This window comes from Prinia subflava, chromosome 28, assembly GCF_021018805.1.
Source record: "Prinia subflava isolate CZ2003 ecotype Zambia chromosome 28, Cam_Psub_1.2, whole genome shotgun sequence".
Lineage (NCBI taxonomy): Eukaryota > Metazoa > Chordata > Aves > Passeriformes > Cisticolidae > Prinia > Prinia subflava.
The window spans coordinates 3507178-3525731 of NC_086274.1; the positions used below are offsets into that span (position 1 = coordinate 3507178).

Below are 18554 nucleotides of genomic sequence, written 5' to 3' on the forward strand. Positions count from 1 at the left end.
CTGTTACTGTGCTGTAGGGAAGTCCACTGTGCTGGGAAAGGAGAGCTGTGAAGATAGAAGAGCAGTTTTTCTTGTGAACAGTAGAAAAGTCTTTCTCCTGTGCCTCTGCTGCTTAGAAGTAATTTGTCCAAACCAGACAGTAGTTCCCAAATAGTTTACCAGAGCTGCAAAATCATAGACCAGAATCACAGATCTCAACCTGGAAGGAACCCATAAGGATCAAGTCCCACTCCCTGTTCCTTGCAGGATTCTTCAACCCAATTCCTTGGGTTGTAGGAAACCCAAGATGAGCATACTCCCTGCTATCTTTAAACCCAAGGCTTTGGGCTACAAATACCAGCTTGTACTGAGATGGGGCCATGGGTAGTGAGCAAACCAAGTATATTTTATCTTTCTATGTCATTTTGCAGGGTCACACTAAATCAGATTGTCTGCAATGACAAAGACTTAGCTCAGTTCTGAGATCTTGGAACTTCTTGCCTCCTGAGACATGAGTCATGGCTGCTTTTACAGTGAAAAGGAAGAAAAAGTTATTTTGCTTGTTTGTTTTGATCATTTTTTAATTCTTTCAATCCTATGGGACTATCAGGAAAGCTGATTAGATGTTCCACTACATTGTTTGTTTATGAAATAAAAATGCAACTTGAGTAACATCTTTTAATCACTCATGTATATGCAGTATATGGGATAAGAAATTATCCAACTCATTAGCCATGAAGGAAGCATTGCAAGTCCTGGAATACAGAGAAGTCATCACTAGCCTGCTTTTTAGCATCTTTTTGTAGACTCTGTGTATGGTGTGTCTGTGGGGAGGTGAACAGCCAGAAGAGGGTAGCATAAGTTAGCTAATAAACCTCATCTGTAAGGCAGAGTTATTTTTGAAACACCTACTTACATTTCTTGCCACAAGGTAGAGAAACATAACAGTGAAAAACTCATCACCAAGCTTTTGTCAGAACGTGGGAGGGCAGATTTGCAGTCAGAACTGACAAGGATTAGACTGATAGCAGGATGCAGAGCTTTTTGCACTCTATTAACTCTTGTTTGACCAATGCCTCTACTAATAAAAATGCACACCCAAAGCAACTTCATTACTTTGATCTTAGGGGATTGCAGCACAAGTCAGCAAAACTAACAGTGTTACTGAGGACATTCTGGCACATGATCTTGCCTGCAGCAGATCTGAAAAGCCAGGTGGGGAAGGCATGGAAATGCATCACACTGAGAGCAGTTTAAGGAGGTGGTTCCAGCCAGGTAATAGAATATCAAACTTGCTGAGTTCACCAGGCAGGTGCATATTTGACGAAGTGAATCAAAAGGCTCCTCTTGCTGCTGCTGCCTCTAATGTATACTCAAAATAGAATGTTGCTCCCAGAGTCTGCATGCAGTAAATGAGTATTCACAAAAGGAATGTTGCTGGATCTAGCAGAAGCAAAGGCAGCAGATCACAGGAGCTTTAGAAAATCCTCTTCTATGCCGGGGATTCTCCGCTATCCATGCACATGACCCTAAACAGACCAGAACTGCTGCTGGGCATTTCATTATACAGGGACATATCTACATGAGTTAGCTTGCAGTTTTTTCTTTATAGAGGCCAAACAGCAGAAGTCTTCTTTGAGAATTTGATAGGGTTTGCCTGAGGAGATACATGAAAGGACAAGGAAGACTGTGAGATGCCTGTTGTTATTTGCATCACAGTAGTGGTCAGAAATCCCAGACAGGGTCAGGACTCCACTGTGATAAATGTTGTACACTCATGCAGGATGGGAAAAGTGGTAGCCTGAAAAAGGAAGCTGAAGCAGACAAAGTGAGAAGGGAAACAGGTGTGAAGACATGAAACACCATGCCCAGGAGCTTACACCCAGTAACTGGACAAGGAATAGAAAATTCCTGTTTTGTCAACTTGCTTCTGGGAGAGCTGCTTTAAATAGCTCAGAGTTTATTGGGTGAGAAAGACTGTGTGTTTACACCTTGGAAAGGCACTGAGGAGATAATACACCATGTAATCATAATTTATTTGTACTGTATAGCTGAAGCAAAGTGGAAATGCAAGCTGAATCTTTTTTCTATCACTCTTTTCCCTCCACCGTTTCAAAAATAGCACATATTGGAAACACTGAAACTTTCCATTTCAAAGACTATAACATCAGATTCTAAATGCTAAATTAGCTGCCCTGCATCCTGCTGCTACAATGCAGCCACTTCTGCAGCTCGAGTGTGCCCTCTGTCCCCATGGCACACACAGAGCAAGCAGCAGCTGGAGAAGGGAAGGGGACAGAGAATGCTGTATGCAGGTGGCTTTAGGGGGTCAGACTAATTTCATCCCCAGCGGGGTTTATTTTCAGGTATTGTGAAAACCTCTGTGTAAGAGATTCAGAAAGCCTTTAAAGCGGTGCTGTCCCTTCAAATGACCAGCTGCAAACTCGCTCACAATTTTCCCTGGACTTGGCTGTTAGTTACAGAAGGAACGTCTAAAACGACAGCAAGTACCCAGCTGCCATGTCTGCTTCACTCAGTCCCATGTCTCTGACCATTTTTAATGTGATGTAGAAGCAAAGCTAACTAAAAAGATTCTTTCTGGACATCATTCTGAATGATGCATAAAAGTTGCAGTAACAGGCTGGTTCCTCTAATACTTCCTGCCTTTGCATTTTGGCTTAGCTGGCACACAAAAGGGACATCAGGGGAAGTGATTAAGTCCTTTTCCTGCATACATTCTGCTCTGCACTGCACTCCTCGGGGATCATTTGCCATTTGTGTCAGTCTTGGTTGTCTGAGCTTCCCTTGGGAGCTGCGTGTCCATCAAAAGGAGTGCGAGGATGTCCACGCGGAGTCGGACAGTCTGCTGAGAGGGCCTTCCCCCTGTGCTTCCATGCTGCCAGACACCATTCCCTGCACAGGGATTTGCACTGATGGTGCAGCAGCTAAGGGGACATTACCCCTTAAAAACATGCTTGGAGGGTTGCTGTTCACCTCGCTTCCTGCATTGGCAACATTGACAGCGCTGTTGCTCACTGTCCACAGGCAAGGGTAGTGGCTGCAAAAAAAGCAGCACAGATTGAATTACTTATTTCAAAGCATTTAGCCCACATAAGCCCACAGGAAAGTCAATTTAATTATCTGTTCAAAGGCAGCTATTCAAGTCACCAAACTAGATCAGCCTTGAAGATCTTAAGTGAAAAATCACCAGCAACTGTCACACCTGGTGATCTTGGAGGGAGGCATGGAGAGAAATGTACAGTATATGTGAGGTTTCAAAATTTAAGGATCTTTTTATGTGGCTCTGTGTCTTCTCTTTTTTCCATCTCAGGAACGGAGTCAGAAGAGTTTCTAGAGAGGGAGGTCACAAAGTCTCAGGATACTGCCTAGCTACTATGGTATAAACACTGAGAAAAAAACCTACTCAATCAAATAACGCTGCAATTGACATTGCAGCTGATCCTCCTGACACCTAAGTTGAGAGAACAAATTATTGCATTCATTCATTTGGGGAAAAGAAGGGAAAATATTTGATAATTAACTGATTCACTAGGTCTAAATTCCATCTACTATTAGAACAGGATCCTCATTTCATACAGGATAATAGTGAGAAATACATGAAGCAAAATAATTTGGTTTTTAAATGTTCACAGATTGTAGAGACCAGAATTCTTTGTGGGTGTTCCAAGATCCTGGTTTTCAGCAGTGCTGGGGAATAATGAAGCTCCCATAGATTTTAGAGCAGAAAATTATTAGCTTGTCAGAAAGATCTGCCCAGTAATCTTGAATCGGACACTTAGGACACATTTCAAATCCTGGATACCGATTAAAGTTTGGAGCAAAGGGCAAATCACCAGGACAGTCCTACAAGCCTCAGTGCTCCTCATACCAGCAGTTTTCCTGTAACCTTACCTGGGTCCAGGGCTGGCACCTCCCTTTGTGTGTGGCACTGAGAGCAAATTAGTGTGTGGAGAGGATGGCAAAGTCCAGCTGTCATGTCCTGAGAATACCTGAAGATTATTGCTGGAGCTCTCCAATAAGTTAACTTCAGGGAGGAAAAAAAAGCAACAAACAAATCCTCAGTGACTATTACAGACACTGTCTTAAGACAGCAAAACATGGACAGACTTAAGGCAGCAATCTGATCATGAGGTCCCCAAACACAGGTAATAGGACAAAAGTCCCAAGCAGAGGTAAAAAGGCAAAATTCCCTTGTGTTCATTTAGAGAGGAGCAAGGTGCCACTGCAATCCCAGGCGTGATACATGAGAAGGTACAGCCTGACAGACATAGGATTTGCATTTTTGCAAGTTTGATTAGTAGTTTTTCATAATTGACATATATCAGGCAATGTTTTGATACAGATTTCCTTATAATTTGAGCTAAAATACTTAATAAAGTTTTATAAATACTGCCCCATTCCCTTAAATTTTCAAGGCCACGTTGAATGGGGTTTTGGGCAACCTGATCTAGTCTAGTCTAGGGAACAAGTCCCTACCCATGGCAAGGAGGTTGCAACAGGATGATCTTTAAGGTCCCTTTCAAGCCAAACCATTCTATGATAAATACTTCCATTAAGCAGGAAGTCTTGTTAAATTATAATTAGCAAGCAGATTACTTTACCCCTACTCTTCTTTCCCACTCACTTCTTCTGATCAAAGTAGAATCAATTTCTGGAACTCTGTACTCAGATCTATAGAGTGAGAGGGACTCAAAGGATGTTCTGACAACACCAAAATGCCTTCGCCTCACATCAGCTCCTACCTGGGAGCTGCTTTGGCTTGAGAGCTCAACAGCTCCTGTCACGGCAGGACATCGAAGGAAGACCTGCAATGCTCTTTTTGTATAACTGGAAGCTGTACTGAAGGCACAGGGATACACTGTCTTTTGTCACTGAGAGCACCCAGCTCTTGGTACCTCTTGCTTTGCTGCCTCAGTCACCCTGGGTGCATGAAGGGTTCTGTGCGGGTTGTTCCAGAGACTCACCAAGCTCTTCCTGAGCCTCATGTGCTAACCTAAGGCAAGGGGCAGGCAGGCAGGGGCAGCAAACCACGCTCTGGGAATACCTGTAGGGGAGTGATTCCTCTGCACGTAGGAGGCTGGGTAGGGAGCGGCCCGGTGGCCTCGCAGGGCTGAGAATCTCTCGCAGCTGTGGGGAGCCTGCGGGGCGGGCAGAGGCAAAGCTCCGCCGTACTGGAAATTGGAGCTTCCCGGGGCACACACTGGGTCTGGGTTGGGAATCAACCAGCCACCCACTGCGAGGGAAAGCGAGAACAAAGCTATTACTATTGCTGCGTTGAACTGAGAAATAGCCAGCCTTCTTGCAGAGTCAGCTGTGCCTCAGAAATACCAAGATACTAGTTTGTGAAACAGCTGACAAAAAATAGCAACCCTCCACCCCCTTCCCGACCCACCAACTCTGAAAACAAGACCTGAAAGCAACCAGAAAATGTCACAGACATTAAAGAACAAATGAAAGAAATGTTATCAGTAAAGCAAATGCAGCTTCTGCTCCCCCTCACTTTTTTACCTGTTTCCCTATGAAGGATAATTTTATAGGTGACAAAAACATTCACAAATACAAAACCAAAGGGGTAAGAAGGCCCTTAAAATGTCATATATTTGATTCTAGGTTCCTTTTAATATTGAAAAACTGGATTATATGGAAAATGTTCCCTCTGCAAGACCTCTCACATTATTACCTACTGTGAGGTCTCTTCAATCTCCTTATTTTTTTAAAGGGTCCTTCTCAATGAACACAATTCAAGACTCAGTAAATGACCAGTATGAACCAGTTAAGCAAGACCCAGGTTCCCAGCACCCATCATATCTCACAAAACTTGCAGCTCCCATGAATAAAAACCTTACAGTGAGAATATGTCATATGTTGACCTTCAGAGACTGTCTCTGGAGCATCCTTAGAATGGTTTCTGAAAAGCAAAATACTTAGTGGTAAGTGTTCTCATTGAAAAATTACAAAAGTTATAACCAGAACTATCCATTAAAAATTGAAGGAGTGAGTAAAAAAGGAGGGAAATCCCTCTTCTTTAACCTTGCTAGGCAGCAGTAGACTTTCCTACATTCTACCATAAAGGAAGCAGGAGCTTTTGTTTGATGACATAAACAAAAACGTTTCTAAGTTTGTGCCATATTTGGGAGCCAAACATGGAATCCTAAATCTGCCTGTGGGTGCCATTCCTGCTTGCAGGCAAGCTGAAGGCAGCATTCCCCCTTCCCCAGCTGGAAACCCTGAGACACAGCAGCTTCTTAAGTGGTGAGAGGAGTGAAAGAAAATACAGATTCTCCTGTGGGACACTTGGGACACTTCACATGTTAGAAGATAAAGCTGGTCCAAACAAAATTGATTAGAAATTATGGGCCGGGATGCATCATTTGGATGCCACTGTGCATTAACATGGGTGATGCAAGGAAAATTTTGCAAGATGAACTACAATTGATTTCTGACAGAAGCATCTCTGACATCTTACCTTTAATGAACCCATCATAAATTATCACACAGACTTAATAGCAGCAGTGTAGTTGCATTACAGTTCCACTGTAATTTCACTTCAACTATGCTTTTTGACATCTGGAGTTAACATTTTTTTTCCCTGACCTATCAAATGACAGGATTCACTGGAGTGCAAGAACACTGTAGTGAACATATGTGGGGTATAACTCTACTGGGGAAGCTCACACCATCTCATTTCAGGCTTTCTACGTAGACAGAGATAAGTGGCAGGATCCCCAGAGCATGTTCACCCACTTCAGCACCTATTGTAATAATTATCAGTCTCCCCAGTAATATCACTGGAGTGACTCTGGATTTAAGACAGCAGAAACAAGAATCAGTTACGTAATTTATCTTTCCTATGGTGATGTCACAGTTTTAACCATATCAGCAGCAAAAAGCTACTGGATCAAAAAAAACGAAGATGAACTCACCTTTCCTTTGCATCCAGGAAGGCTTTGGCAAAGGGATTATACTTGATTTTGAGGGCTGTTATCTTGAGTTTACAGAAAACAAGGCATGTTAGTGAAGGCAAATTGAAATAGAAACTTGACAAAACATCCTCCAGAGTAATCTCAGTGGAACTGCCTGGGTGAGCCTAAAATATATCCCCACATTTGATGTGTCCAGGACTGGGTAGGAGACAGCTTTGCTGTGTACTGAGCAGTGCCACAGGCAAAACACCAGTTGGGGCAGCCTGGCAGGAGCTGGTCTGGTAAATTTGGTGGAATGGTGGACCCTTTCCAGAGGGTTTAAACACTGAACTCCTATCAAGTATTAATAAAATCTGCAGCAACATTAGCTAAGGGATGTGGCACAGGAGTTAGAAATTCTTACAATCCAAAGCATCCCTCAAGGGCAGAAATTTTCCCGTGAAGTATTGCATTGTTCTGCAATTGTATTATAGGGAACATGAAGAGATGGGGTTATCATTATAACTATCAGTTACTGCTGGAAAAAGATATTTGGCTTGGCTGTAGGGCAGTTTGACTTTTTTTTTTTCCAATAAAGAGTTGGGATGCCAGGACAGATGGACCAGTCTGGATCAGCTGTGGCAGGATATTCAGCTAAACCTGGCTTAGTACTGGAGCCAGACACCAGATTAGTCAATGTTCTACTGCAGAGAAAAGACAGAGTATTAGACTGGATAGAGTATTACACTGCATGGCACTGGTGGGGAAACAAGAAAAAGGTCTTGCAGTTAATCAGCTTCTGCCAGAGCTCCTCAGTGGTGGCCAGGGCACAGCGTGGCAGCCGCCTACCTCCTCGTTCTGGTAGGCAGTCACCGCGATGAACTGGGTCTCGGGGAAGGAGCAGTTCATCACCATCCGGTGGGGGCCTCCCACGCGAACTATGTGCACCTGGGGCTCGTATTTGTGCAGGGAGTTCAGCATTATCTGCAGGAAACAAAACAGAGAGACAGCCCCCAGTGCCCCTCTGGTGCCTCACAGCCACCCCCTGGCCCTGTGACAGAAGCTGTGGCTGCTGAGCCTCCCCTGGCAGCGGCTGCTGAGGCGGGAGGGCAGGTGCCTTCCACCCCTGCAAGAACCAAGGGTTATTGAACAGAGTGAGACTTCCCTGGACTGTATGTAAGGCTTTGGATGCAGCAGCATCAGTGAGTATTTGTGCTAGCAGCTGTGGCCCTCAAACCTCTGGGCTTCCACTGCACTAGAGGCTGCTGAACCAGCTCAGGGGCACCCCCTGTCCTGCTTCTGCTGGCTGGAGGACGCAAAATCACCACCACAGAAAAGGTGCCGGGAGGGAGTTAAGGCACTCATCCAGTCTCCTCTATGGGCAAGATGAATTGTATCTAAACAAGCCTTGGCAGATCATCTAACCTGGCACTAAAAGCTGTGAACAGCATCGATTCCAAGAAAGGCTATTAGGTCCTTTAATTTGTTCTAGTGCAAGAAAAATATTCTTTTTTAAAATTTGTTCTTTGCAAAGTGATGTATACATAAATATATACATATATTCCTATATATATATGTATATAAAATAAAGAACATAGCTACTAGCATAAAGCACTGATAGTCATCAATTACTTTCTAATACCATCACAGAAGGGACAGCTGAAGCATGGAGTGGGGACATGGTTTACTTTAACACTGTGGTCATGATTTCAAAAGAAAGCAAAGGAAGCTTCAGCCATTTGTTATGTAGTAACTTTTGTTTGGGTTCTGTTTCTCATATGGCTTTTTCTCTCCTGCTTTCTGCTATTTTCCTCTCCATCATATATATGCACATTGTTTCCCCATTTTTTTTTCTTTTTCCCAGGGACTCTTTGGCCCTCCAAATTTCCTGTAGCTTTTTCCCCCCAGGCATATTTTTTGAGGCTTTTGATTTTCTGAGATCCTGGACACAAGAGAGGTGTTTGCAAATTCAGATCCTGTTCTATGCTCTACAATAATTCTTGTGTGCAGGTTCCACATATGACTAAGGAAAAGTCAGATCAGCTTCCTGTTCTCCCATCCGTAAAACCTGAGATAATTTCCTACCTCATTAGAATACTAAGCTTACAGAGGTACCTCACAAACCTAATGGAAATAACAGATTGAGAAAGTATAACATTTATGTGAAAGAAATTGATTCTGGGCTGACAAGTATCATCCACCGTAGGAGTTTTGTACAAAACAAACAAGCGAACAAAAGGTCCTGTGCAACATTTTGCCTTTAGATGCATCATCAAAAATAAAATATGAAACAAAACTAATTTTCCTGTTTGCATTTTTAAGAGGTTCAAAGAGAAAGTCACTTATTTCTGGTACATGTGGTTTCTTTCCAAAGGCCAAAGCTGATTCAATAGAATATTGATAATTATCATGATGCAGAAGCAGACATAGTAATTATTTAATTTAGGAGCAGCCTTTTATTCTGCCATCTGACTCCTGCCAACATTCCACTTACACCAAACAATGTTGGGGAACACAACAAAAACCTAATACCCATGGCCATTTTTCCCCCCTTTCTCTGAAGTCTTATGTAAAAATCCCCAGCACACAAGACCAACTCTGAAAAGACCCCTGACGATTAAGTAAACCACAGCACTCTGTCTCTCTTAACATCAAGAAGTCCATTAAAATCTGAAAGTGCCAATTAAGGCCTGTTTATCCCTGTTTACATTTGGCCTCCAGAGAATAATTGGCATCTGTGGGTGAAGAGGCCTGTAAGGGCTTCTATAATTACATAAATGCACCCTTGATATTTCTTGATTGGTAGGTGCTTGCAATTGAAGCCAAGAGGTGGTATGGGAACATCAGGCCATACCTGCCCACTCCCATTGAGCTTGTTGGTGAGTTTGACTTTGCTGAAGGAAATGGCAGCTTTCATCCAGTGGGCCCCAAAGTTGGGAGAGTCCGGGTGGATGTAGACGCAGCTGTGGTTCGGCGGCTCTGGTTTCCCAGCTGGCACCCATTCTCCGTTGACGTACTTCCAGCGGTGGCCGTCAGTCGGAGCGAAGTCCAGCAGGAAGGAGTACATGGCGTTTGGATCCAAGCCTGACACGCTGATCTTCAAAACAGGGAACATCCGCCTGGCCGGGAAGCAGAAAAGGGGGACACTGCTGGAAACTGGTCTTGAAAGACTCTCCTCAGTGTGTTTGTTTGCAGATGCTCACAGACTAGTTCAGAAGAAAACAAATCCTCCCTTCCTTCAATCCACCCTTGCCATCAGACCTTGCACTTGGCAGTTTCTCCAGTAATTTGGTCCCATATTTCCATATTCCCTGATCTCACCAGCTTGACTATGTCCTTTTGCTTTTAGTTCCATCTTACAAACAAGCTCTAAACTTCTACCCAGCCTTCCAGTGTCTTGTGTGTTTAAAACTGAAATCCAGCCTTTCTTTAATTTTGGGAAAATGCTCCTTTTGTGCCTAAAGGTCCAATGCCACCTTTTCTCCTTTTATTTTTTTTTCTTTTGTAAAGGAGATTTGCAGGAGCTCACAGCTTGACTTTCAGTGGGGTTTTTTTCTGTCACAGTGCTTGTGGTCGATGCCACACAGCTCTGAACTGGCACCTCAGTGCCTGAAAGTCTGCAGCAGTAGAGCTAGTAGGGCTCCAACACTTTCAGGGACTGGGAATAATGTGTGCACATCAGAACAGAGGTGTTTCCCAGCAAAGGTATCCTATTCATTAAGCTTCTTAGCTTGTCAAGGAGTATATGTAATTGCTGTTACATGTCACCTCCTACATTGCTCTTCCATGAGTAACTGGCCCAGACACCTCCATACTGACCTCTCCTGGCAACTGCCATCTCTCCATGCCACATTTTTTTGGACCATACCAATGAAGGCAAATGAATCCTTGAGCTCCTTTTCTCTGTGGTTACAGAGAGAGTACACCAAGCAACCAGAGGAATGGCCTGAGGTTCATAGCCATGGGGTAAGGCAAGGTAGCTCTCAAGGCTCAGGTAGCCATGCAAGACATCCAAAACCCGTAAGAAGGGAGGTGAAACTCCAGGCTGTCTTAAAGGACTGAAGTCCCTGCCCCTGCAGTCATACTCTCCAGTGACGCCCAAATGCAAATTTGCTAACAGTCAGTCTCCCACGACATCCCACTCACCTTTCTGGATACCTTTATATAGGCCCCATACATTCAGCACCTTCTGCTGAGAGGAAAAGACAGAACTTGAGAAATTTGAGACTTTTCATCTGATATTAATATTTGCTGATACAGGGTCAGTGCAGTACTTAAGAAGATATCTTAGAATGATTTGGGTTGACAGGGACCTTAAAGATCATCTTGTCCCAGTCCCAGGAGTGCTGTCCCCAACACCTTCCACTGGACTGGGTTGCTCCAAGCCTCATTCAATCTGGCCTTGAACACCTCCAGTGATGAGGCATCCACAACTTCTCAGGGCAGCCTTTTCCAATCCCTCACCACCCCTTCTATCACTCCATGTGCTTATAACAAGTCCCTCTCCAGCTCTCTTGTAGCCCCCTTTAGGTACTAGGAGGCTGCTGCTGCGGTAAGGTCTCTCTCCTCTCCAAGCTGAACAGCGACCTGAGCTTTTCCTCATAGGAAAAATTCTCTCCTCTGGGCTTGCTCCAACAGCTCCATGTCCTTCCTGTACTGGAGACCCCAGAGCTGGATGCAGCCCTCCAGGTGGGGTGTCACGGGAGTGGAGCAGGGGGTGAGGATCCCCTCCCTTGCCTTGCTGGCCACACTGCTTTAGATGCAGCCCAGGATGTGTTTGACTTTCTGGGCTGTCAGTGCACATTGCTGGGTCGTGATTCTCTTCTTGTCCTCCAACACTCCTGAGTCCTTGAACTCAGCACTGCTCTGAACCTGTTCTCCACCCAGCCTGTATTTCAGTGCAGAACCATAAAGTTCACTTCATGAGGTTTGCACAGGCCTCGCTCTCAAGCCTGTCCAGACCCCTCTGGATGACATCCCTTCCCTCCACACGTCAGCCAGAGCACACAGCTGGGAGTTGCTGGCAAACTTGCTGAGCGTGTGCCCCTGTCACCCGCAAAGGTAATGAAAAGCTCAGTCCCGGTACTGATCCCTGAGGAACAGCACTCCTCACTGCTCTCCAAGGTACTGTGAGCCATGACCTTTCTAATTAAATAGAAGCTTAGTCAAGGATTTATACACTATATGTGTCTTTCTGATCAGGATGCACCAGCTACCAAACTAGGATATGACAAAAAGTATGGATGCATTGCACCTTCCAACACCTAGATCTCCCTCGGTCAATGTTCAAAGTAATACATTTAGATACATAGCTGAAATTTAATTAGAGGGGGAAATTAATCCACATGAAAATTTAATTTCACTGGATTGCCCTTGTTACACGCAGATTGTTGATTCCTCTGCCCACAATGCAGGCAGACTGCTCTGCCTTTTTATCTGAGAGGCTCAAGTTTATCCCGAAGGACCTATAGACCAATCCAGAAGAGAGCACAGTCACCATCAATTTTAACCTCCTGTAGCACCAAGATTAGAGCAGTTCCCTGTGTTAACCGGCTTCACACCCAGTAATTCCCTGCCTCTCTTGCACCAGCATGTTTTGACTGTACGGACTCTAACAATGGAGAACTTACCACCTAATGTGTTCTGCTGATTAAGTGGCTTTACTGTTAAAATCTCTCTTTTAGCATGGCAAGTTGTGATTTCTCCAAATTTGTTTCAGTCAGAATGTTTGTTTCAGAGATCAGGTAGGTGCACACATGACCTCCGTTGCTGCCATAGCCGAGCACTTCAGCCTCTTCAATTTATTTAGTGCAAATCTGCTGCAATTACTCCACAGTACAGACCTTGAGTGGGAAGATGTTTGATATCAAACTTGAATGCACAGCAACCAGTAAAGTTGCTTTAGCATTCAAGCCTAGAAAGGGCTTTTTTTTTCCCCACTCATGGTTGCCTGCATGGATTTTCCCCATGCACAGAGGAGAACAGTGGCACCTTCCTGTCTCCAGGCAATAACAGGGATTGCAAAGTCTCAGGATACTGCCTAGCTAACATGGTATAAACACTGAGAGAGGAAACCTACTCAGCCAGGTAACAGTGCATTTGATATTGAAGTGTCAATCGAATACAATAGGTCTGAGTGAAATAGGAAATGGTTTCCCACTGCATCAGCTGCACCCGTTGGGATGTATTTTGTGATCTAGCACATGGTGTAATTTTAATGATGTCTATCCTGTTCAGAACATATCTATCTCCCCCAGACATATTGCTAGGGCAGGTGATTATTATAATGATGTATGATACAGCCACGGAGACATATCTGTATATTAACACTGAAGTTCATCTAACTGTGACATTTTGGGACCCTCGGTACCAATTAGAGGTGACTCAGAGCAGATAGAATTGTGCATGCTAGAATTTGACACTTGAGGGTCACTAATCAATTAGACTTTCATTCTCTGTATTGGGTTCCTGTTTAATTTTTGAGTTTTGCTAACATGTGTCTGTCCACACCAACTGTTTTAGTTTTCACACACAGAAGTTCAGGCTGGCTCTTCCTTTTCATTGTAGAACAGTTTTTGAAAGCAGTAATCTACCTTTCAGCAAGAATGGTTTAGTTGTACTCATTTAGCAGCAGCAGAATAAGATCAATATTTTTTCTATTGAGAATTTCTCTGGAGACAATCACTGAAGAATCCTGAAACTGAGAAAAACTCAGCACTCATAGGAAATTGTCTCAAATTTGTCTTCTTTTGAATAGCATGATTCAGAGTTGTTTGCTCCAGGCCAAAGTCTGTATTTTCTTTGTTTTAGTGTGCTGCTGTGTTTTTTGATGAAAGATACTTTCAGAAATGCAGAGATCCTTTTTCATAGTCTCTACAGTAACTATGTTAAAAAGATTAATGTAATCAGCAGTGTGACATACTTCTGTAATTTTTTATTTTGAGATTGCTGTAGTTTGATCATAAAGAACCTATTCCTGCTCTCACTGACATTTCTAGAGATGTGTCTATAGGAAAAGTAGAATCTGGCTAATAGGGAGTGTATAAATTAAAACCAAAAAATCAGGCAGCTTACACAATGAAATGAAAAGTACCCAGGCATTTCAGATAACGAAACATTCCCTTATCAGCATTATAAAAAGATTTTATCTATGCACTCACCCTGACATTTCAGAAAGAACTATCACTGTGAAGTCATGATTTTCATTAGCTGCCAGGAAAAAAAACCCCTGTTGATAATGTGTGATTCTTCATATCAATTTAACTAATGAGAGGCAAACCCGTCTTACCTCATTTTTAGTGACTTACACTGCTAAGGAGCCAGTCTAAGCAACTGTACAGCAAGTGAAAGTCCACTTCAAAGTTTGCTGTAGCCTAACAGTAGTTTTCAAAGCAATTTAAAAGAAGGAAAAGCAGGTTCAGGATATAAAGAGAACCTCAGCAGCAGATTTCTATCAGTATAGGTTATTAGGAGGAATCAGAATGGCAACAGGTACTCTTACACCAGCAGCTGGTATTTTGGGAAGGTAACTATTCTCTCTGCAGAATCATCTTGCTGAGCCAACAGATGAGATTTTTCATTTTTACTGCTTTCATCTATCTCCCTCATCAAGCTACAGTCAACAGTAACTCCATCCACAAATTCTGCTAAATCAAAGTCTGCAAAATTAATGAAACTCACACCACCCGAGTAAATCTTTCTCTCCATCTCTTAATTCCTCTCTCCCATGTGGATCTCCTGAGACGTCTCACAAAACATGTGCATATTGAGGGAGCGGCTGGGATGGGGAGCAGCAGAGGGCTGGCGAGGATAAATGAAATAAAAACCTTAATATCACTGTGCAAAGCTTATTCTGGTAGCTGCTTGTCTGTTATGGGCTGGACTCTGCTGTCAGCCCAGTTCAGAGCAGAACCTCTGCGGAGAGCCTTCCACAAACCAGTGTCCGATTCAGAATTAGCATCCTTCTCACCAGACTTTTCCCTCTTTTCCTGTGCCTTTCTGTGTTCCCCAAATAGTAAGACATACGATCCATTTACCCCACAACGTTCTGTCCTTCTAAAACTGTGTATATTAAGCAATATTCCACACTTGTTTCTAAGGGCACCGGCAACAACTGTGGGACCATGCAATTCAGACTGCGCGTACATACAGAGCACATAGGGCAGCTTCCTTGCACCCATTCTGGTACAGACTGCTCATACAAGCTGTTAATAGCCAAGGCCAGAGGGACGGGAGCTGCAGCTGGGGATAACAGCACCAGTCTGCTTCTGTGCAGTAATTTGAAGCCTACAGGTGAGGACTTGCTAATATAGACTGATGATAATTAGCATAAGAAGTCATTCCAAAGGTTTTGAGAGGTATTCCCTTGCAGAAGTTTCCTTTTTGTGTAATCACAAGTTAGTCAATATATTTTTCCAGCATGCTTCACAGGAGGAATGGTTTGGCAGTGACCAAAAAGAAGCAGGGTCACCCCCATCTTGTTCATACTCTGGTTTTAGCAGGCTGCAAGGCTGCAGTCCCCTGAAAACTCTGGTGTGCTCATTGCAGTTCTCTCAAGTCTGCACACACAGTTCATTATTGTAGAGCTTAACCCCCCTGGCTGTCACCTCCAGAGAGCCCGCAGTGCTGAGCAGATCACTCACCTGCCATTCTTGGTCACAATCATCTCATTCGTGACTTCCCTGAATCTCTGCCAGAGCGTCGCATCCTCCAGGACAACCTGGAGCTGCTTCTCCGTGGGGTCGCCTTTGTCCCTGCCAGCCCGGAGCTCACTCTCCACCACGCTGAGGAGCCTGGACACTGTGCAGTCGCTGGTTTTCTTGCCCAGGTCTGCCATGACAGCTGTGCTGCCAGGAACTTCAGGTAGCTGCTGAAAAGACAAAAATAATAAGCTAAATAAAAAAAAAAAGAAGTCAGTTCATTGGGCACTGCCTGACTACCCTGCTCTCCTCACTCTTTTGCCACTGCCTGGCTCTTTCCCCTGGAAGTCCCAATGGGCAGTGACACCGGTGTGTGGAGGTTTACGCACACGCTCCACACAAAAAGAGGACTATCTCCTAATTACCTGTTAGACAGTCAGGTGGGTGGCTGGCTGATGACTCAATTGGCTGCCTTGAAAGAAGAGTCCTCCATCCAAATTAGCATGCTTTTATCTTTTTTCAACCTGAAGTGGGTCTAATTGTTCTGCTTGAGAACCAGGTTTCCATTAATGAAAATTGTTTCATTTCCAGACTGAAACAATGCATGGAAATTGCATTCACGCTGGTGCGGACTCTAACTGAAGGAGCTGGGAAGAGTCAAGATAGTTACACAGAGAAGGTTGTCTCAAAATATTTTCACCATGAATGTTGCATAAATGCATTAACCTCATTCCTCTGCATTCCTAAATCAAAATATAACAGTAAGAGAGCTTTCTGCACTGAGGTTTCAATGCACAAGGAGAAGGCAGTATCCCTACACTCCATTGCTGGTGGACTTTGTGTCCATCCCTTGGTCCCACTGTCATTCAAAAAGCCCCTGCTGGACCTTGCAGGTGGCTGAGTGCCCCTCTGGCTGCGTTTCCAGAGACAGACTGCACACCTCTGGGGCTGCTAGGAGCTTACCTGCCTGAGGCCTGGCACCGCTGACCAACTCAAGGTCCATCTCATGCAAAAGCTCCCTCAGCATCCCAAAAAGTCATTCCCTCTCACCTCATGCTGATCCAGCAACACATGTCCTCCACCAAAAAGCCATCTACATTTTACTGAGGACTCCAACAATTTCAGCATTCAGCCAAGGAGATGAGAGACGTGGGTTCAGCCCCCTGCTGGAAGATTAAGTGGAAGCCCCACAAACAACAGTGACTTGTAAACACTGGGCTTTGGTATATAACAAATGCTTGAGTACCTAACTTCTCCTGATACATCCATCTCTGATAATGCCTTCAAAATTTCTGGTCTGTTGGACATGACATAGTCAGGGACTTGATGATGAAAATGTAGTCCTGGAGGTCATTTTCAGAGAAATACATTTTCTGTCTGCTTATTGAGAACTTTGCGTTCTTTCAAGGCAATTGTCCCTGTTGAGTTTCTGTGCTTCTGTCTCTTTTAGAAAGACAAAATGATTTGGTGGATCACTGCTGGGATTTTTGCAGACAAGAAAGGGTATGGCAGACTTTATAAAACAGAATTTAAGTTAAATCCATCATTTGACAAGGCTCAACAGATCTTGTCATTAAAAAACAGAGAGGTACCATCTACCTAAACAAAAATGGCCAGAGCTTGATAGCACCTTATGAGGCACCCTTCCAACCCAAATCATTGTATGATTCTATGCAGCTTTCAAACTTCACACTCTGATACCTCTTCTTTTTTTAATTGTCAACTCATAGCAGAAATACCTAGACTATTTTATAAGTAAACTCAGGTGAGTTACATTAGCAGGTGTCAGATAGCAACTTCTAGTTGACAAACTGCCCACCTTCACTGCTGAACAACTAAAGAATGTACTTCAAAATCTATAGGATATTTAGGTACCTGGAAGGTACACCTGGAAATGTACCTTAGGCACACTTTGCATTTGGAAAAATAATTGCATCTCAGGTATGCTGGTGGAAATGGAATGTGTTTATGTTTGGGTTCCCCTTTCCAAATACTCAAAGAGGAGAGAGAAATTACTACTGTAATTTTTTGCCTGCATGTGATGAAATGGCATAGGAAATGCATAGGAGATTATGTGAGACAGTTTTAAATTTTATTATACTACAGATGCAAATGGACAGAGAAATTGGAGCTGGTGGAAGTGCCATGAATTTCAATTTGATTGAACATCTTCAGGTTTTCAGTAAGTTCTAAAAAAGGTACGTGTTACTTTGGGATTTTTTTTTAGCTGAAGTCCTATTTCCATACAGCTTTTTTAGATGGAGTTGCTCAGAAATCAGGAGACTCAAAGTTAAGGCAGGTAAAGAGACAACAGCTCATAAAAGTAATAATATTCCAGTAGTTACACACAGTTCTTTCTGTAAAGAAATTAAAAGAGAAGCAACCTGGCTTTCAGAAGTACCCACTGCCCATCTCTCCTGCAGGGCTTCAAGTGGAGTCATACTGGATTAGACCCTCTAAAAATCAGACCCCATCTACCTTCCTCAAGATGCTTAAAACCTAAAGGAAACCAAAAGCATGCAAAAAAGCAACAAGGTTGCTTCACGTTGGTGGAAGGGTTTCCAAATGAGGAAGCAAAACTCTCTCACCAGCAGCATGGGTGTATCATTAGAGGTAAGGAATACGCTCAGCAAAGATGGATTAGAAATGGAGGCTGCCACAAAGCAAAAGAAAGAGAGGTCCTGCTTGGAGTGCACTGCTTGCTCAAAGCACTCCTGGCATGGAGCTGTAGAGAAGGAGGGGTATATGGAAGGATTAGAGACATTACTGTTCCAGTAATGGGTTGGGAAAAGAGTTTTTCACCAGTAAAACTGGATTTTTTTACAACTAGCATCCCTAATGGAGAAGCATGAATGTTTTTACTTTGGAGTATCATATTAAAACTTGTATCCTGCACAGTAATTAAATGCACTTTCAGATCCCAGAAGTGGGTAACACTCATGTGCTTATGGTTATCACTCATACATGATTCTTGAAAGTTAGTGTCCAGAGGAAAAAATAAACCACAAATCTA

General features: G+C 43.5%; 1 protein-coding gene across 1 annotated transcript; it reads right to left on the bottom strand.

Annotated features, from left to right (window-relative positions):
- Positions 1 to 689: 689 nt before the first annotated feature.
- Positions 690 to 16720, bottom strand: TBX19 (T-box transcription factor 19). Its single transcript, XM_063419950.1, has 8 exons — positions 15545 to 16720; positions 9757 to 10021; positions 7752 to 7886; positions 6924 to 6985; positions 5847 to 5908; positions 5045 to 5233; positions 3892 to 4024; positions 690 to 3037 (listed from the first exon to the last, which is right to left on the bottom strand). The coding sequence occupies exons 1-8, from the start codon at positions 15736 to 15738 to the stop codon at positions 2803 to 2805; spliced, it is 1275 nt and encodes a 424-aa protein (XP_063276020.1). The 5' UTR covers positions 15739 to 16720; the 3' UTR covers positions 690 to 2802.
- Positions 16721 to 18554: the final 1834 nt, after the last annotated feature.

What these genes read in the sequence shown, in the direction of transcription:
- TBX19 (XM_063419950.1), bottom strand. Translation starts at nt 15,738, where the DNA reads ATGGCAGACCTGGGCAAGAAAACCAGCGACTGCACAGTGTCCAGGCTC. An exon ending in ATTGTGACCAAGAATGGCAG is followed by an intron (nt 10,022 to 15,544) that starts GTGAGTGATCTG and finishes CTTCCCGGCCAG; the next exon opens with GCGGATGTTCCCTGTTTTGA. An exon ending in AGCTCAATGGGAGTGGGCAG is followed by an intron (nt 7,887 to 9,756) that starts GTATGGCCTGAT and finishes TGTTTCCTGCAG; the next exon opens with ATAATGCTGAACTCCCTGCA.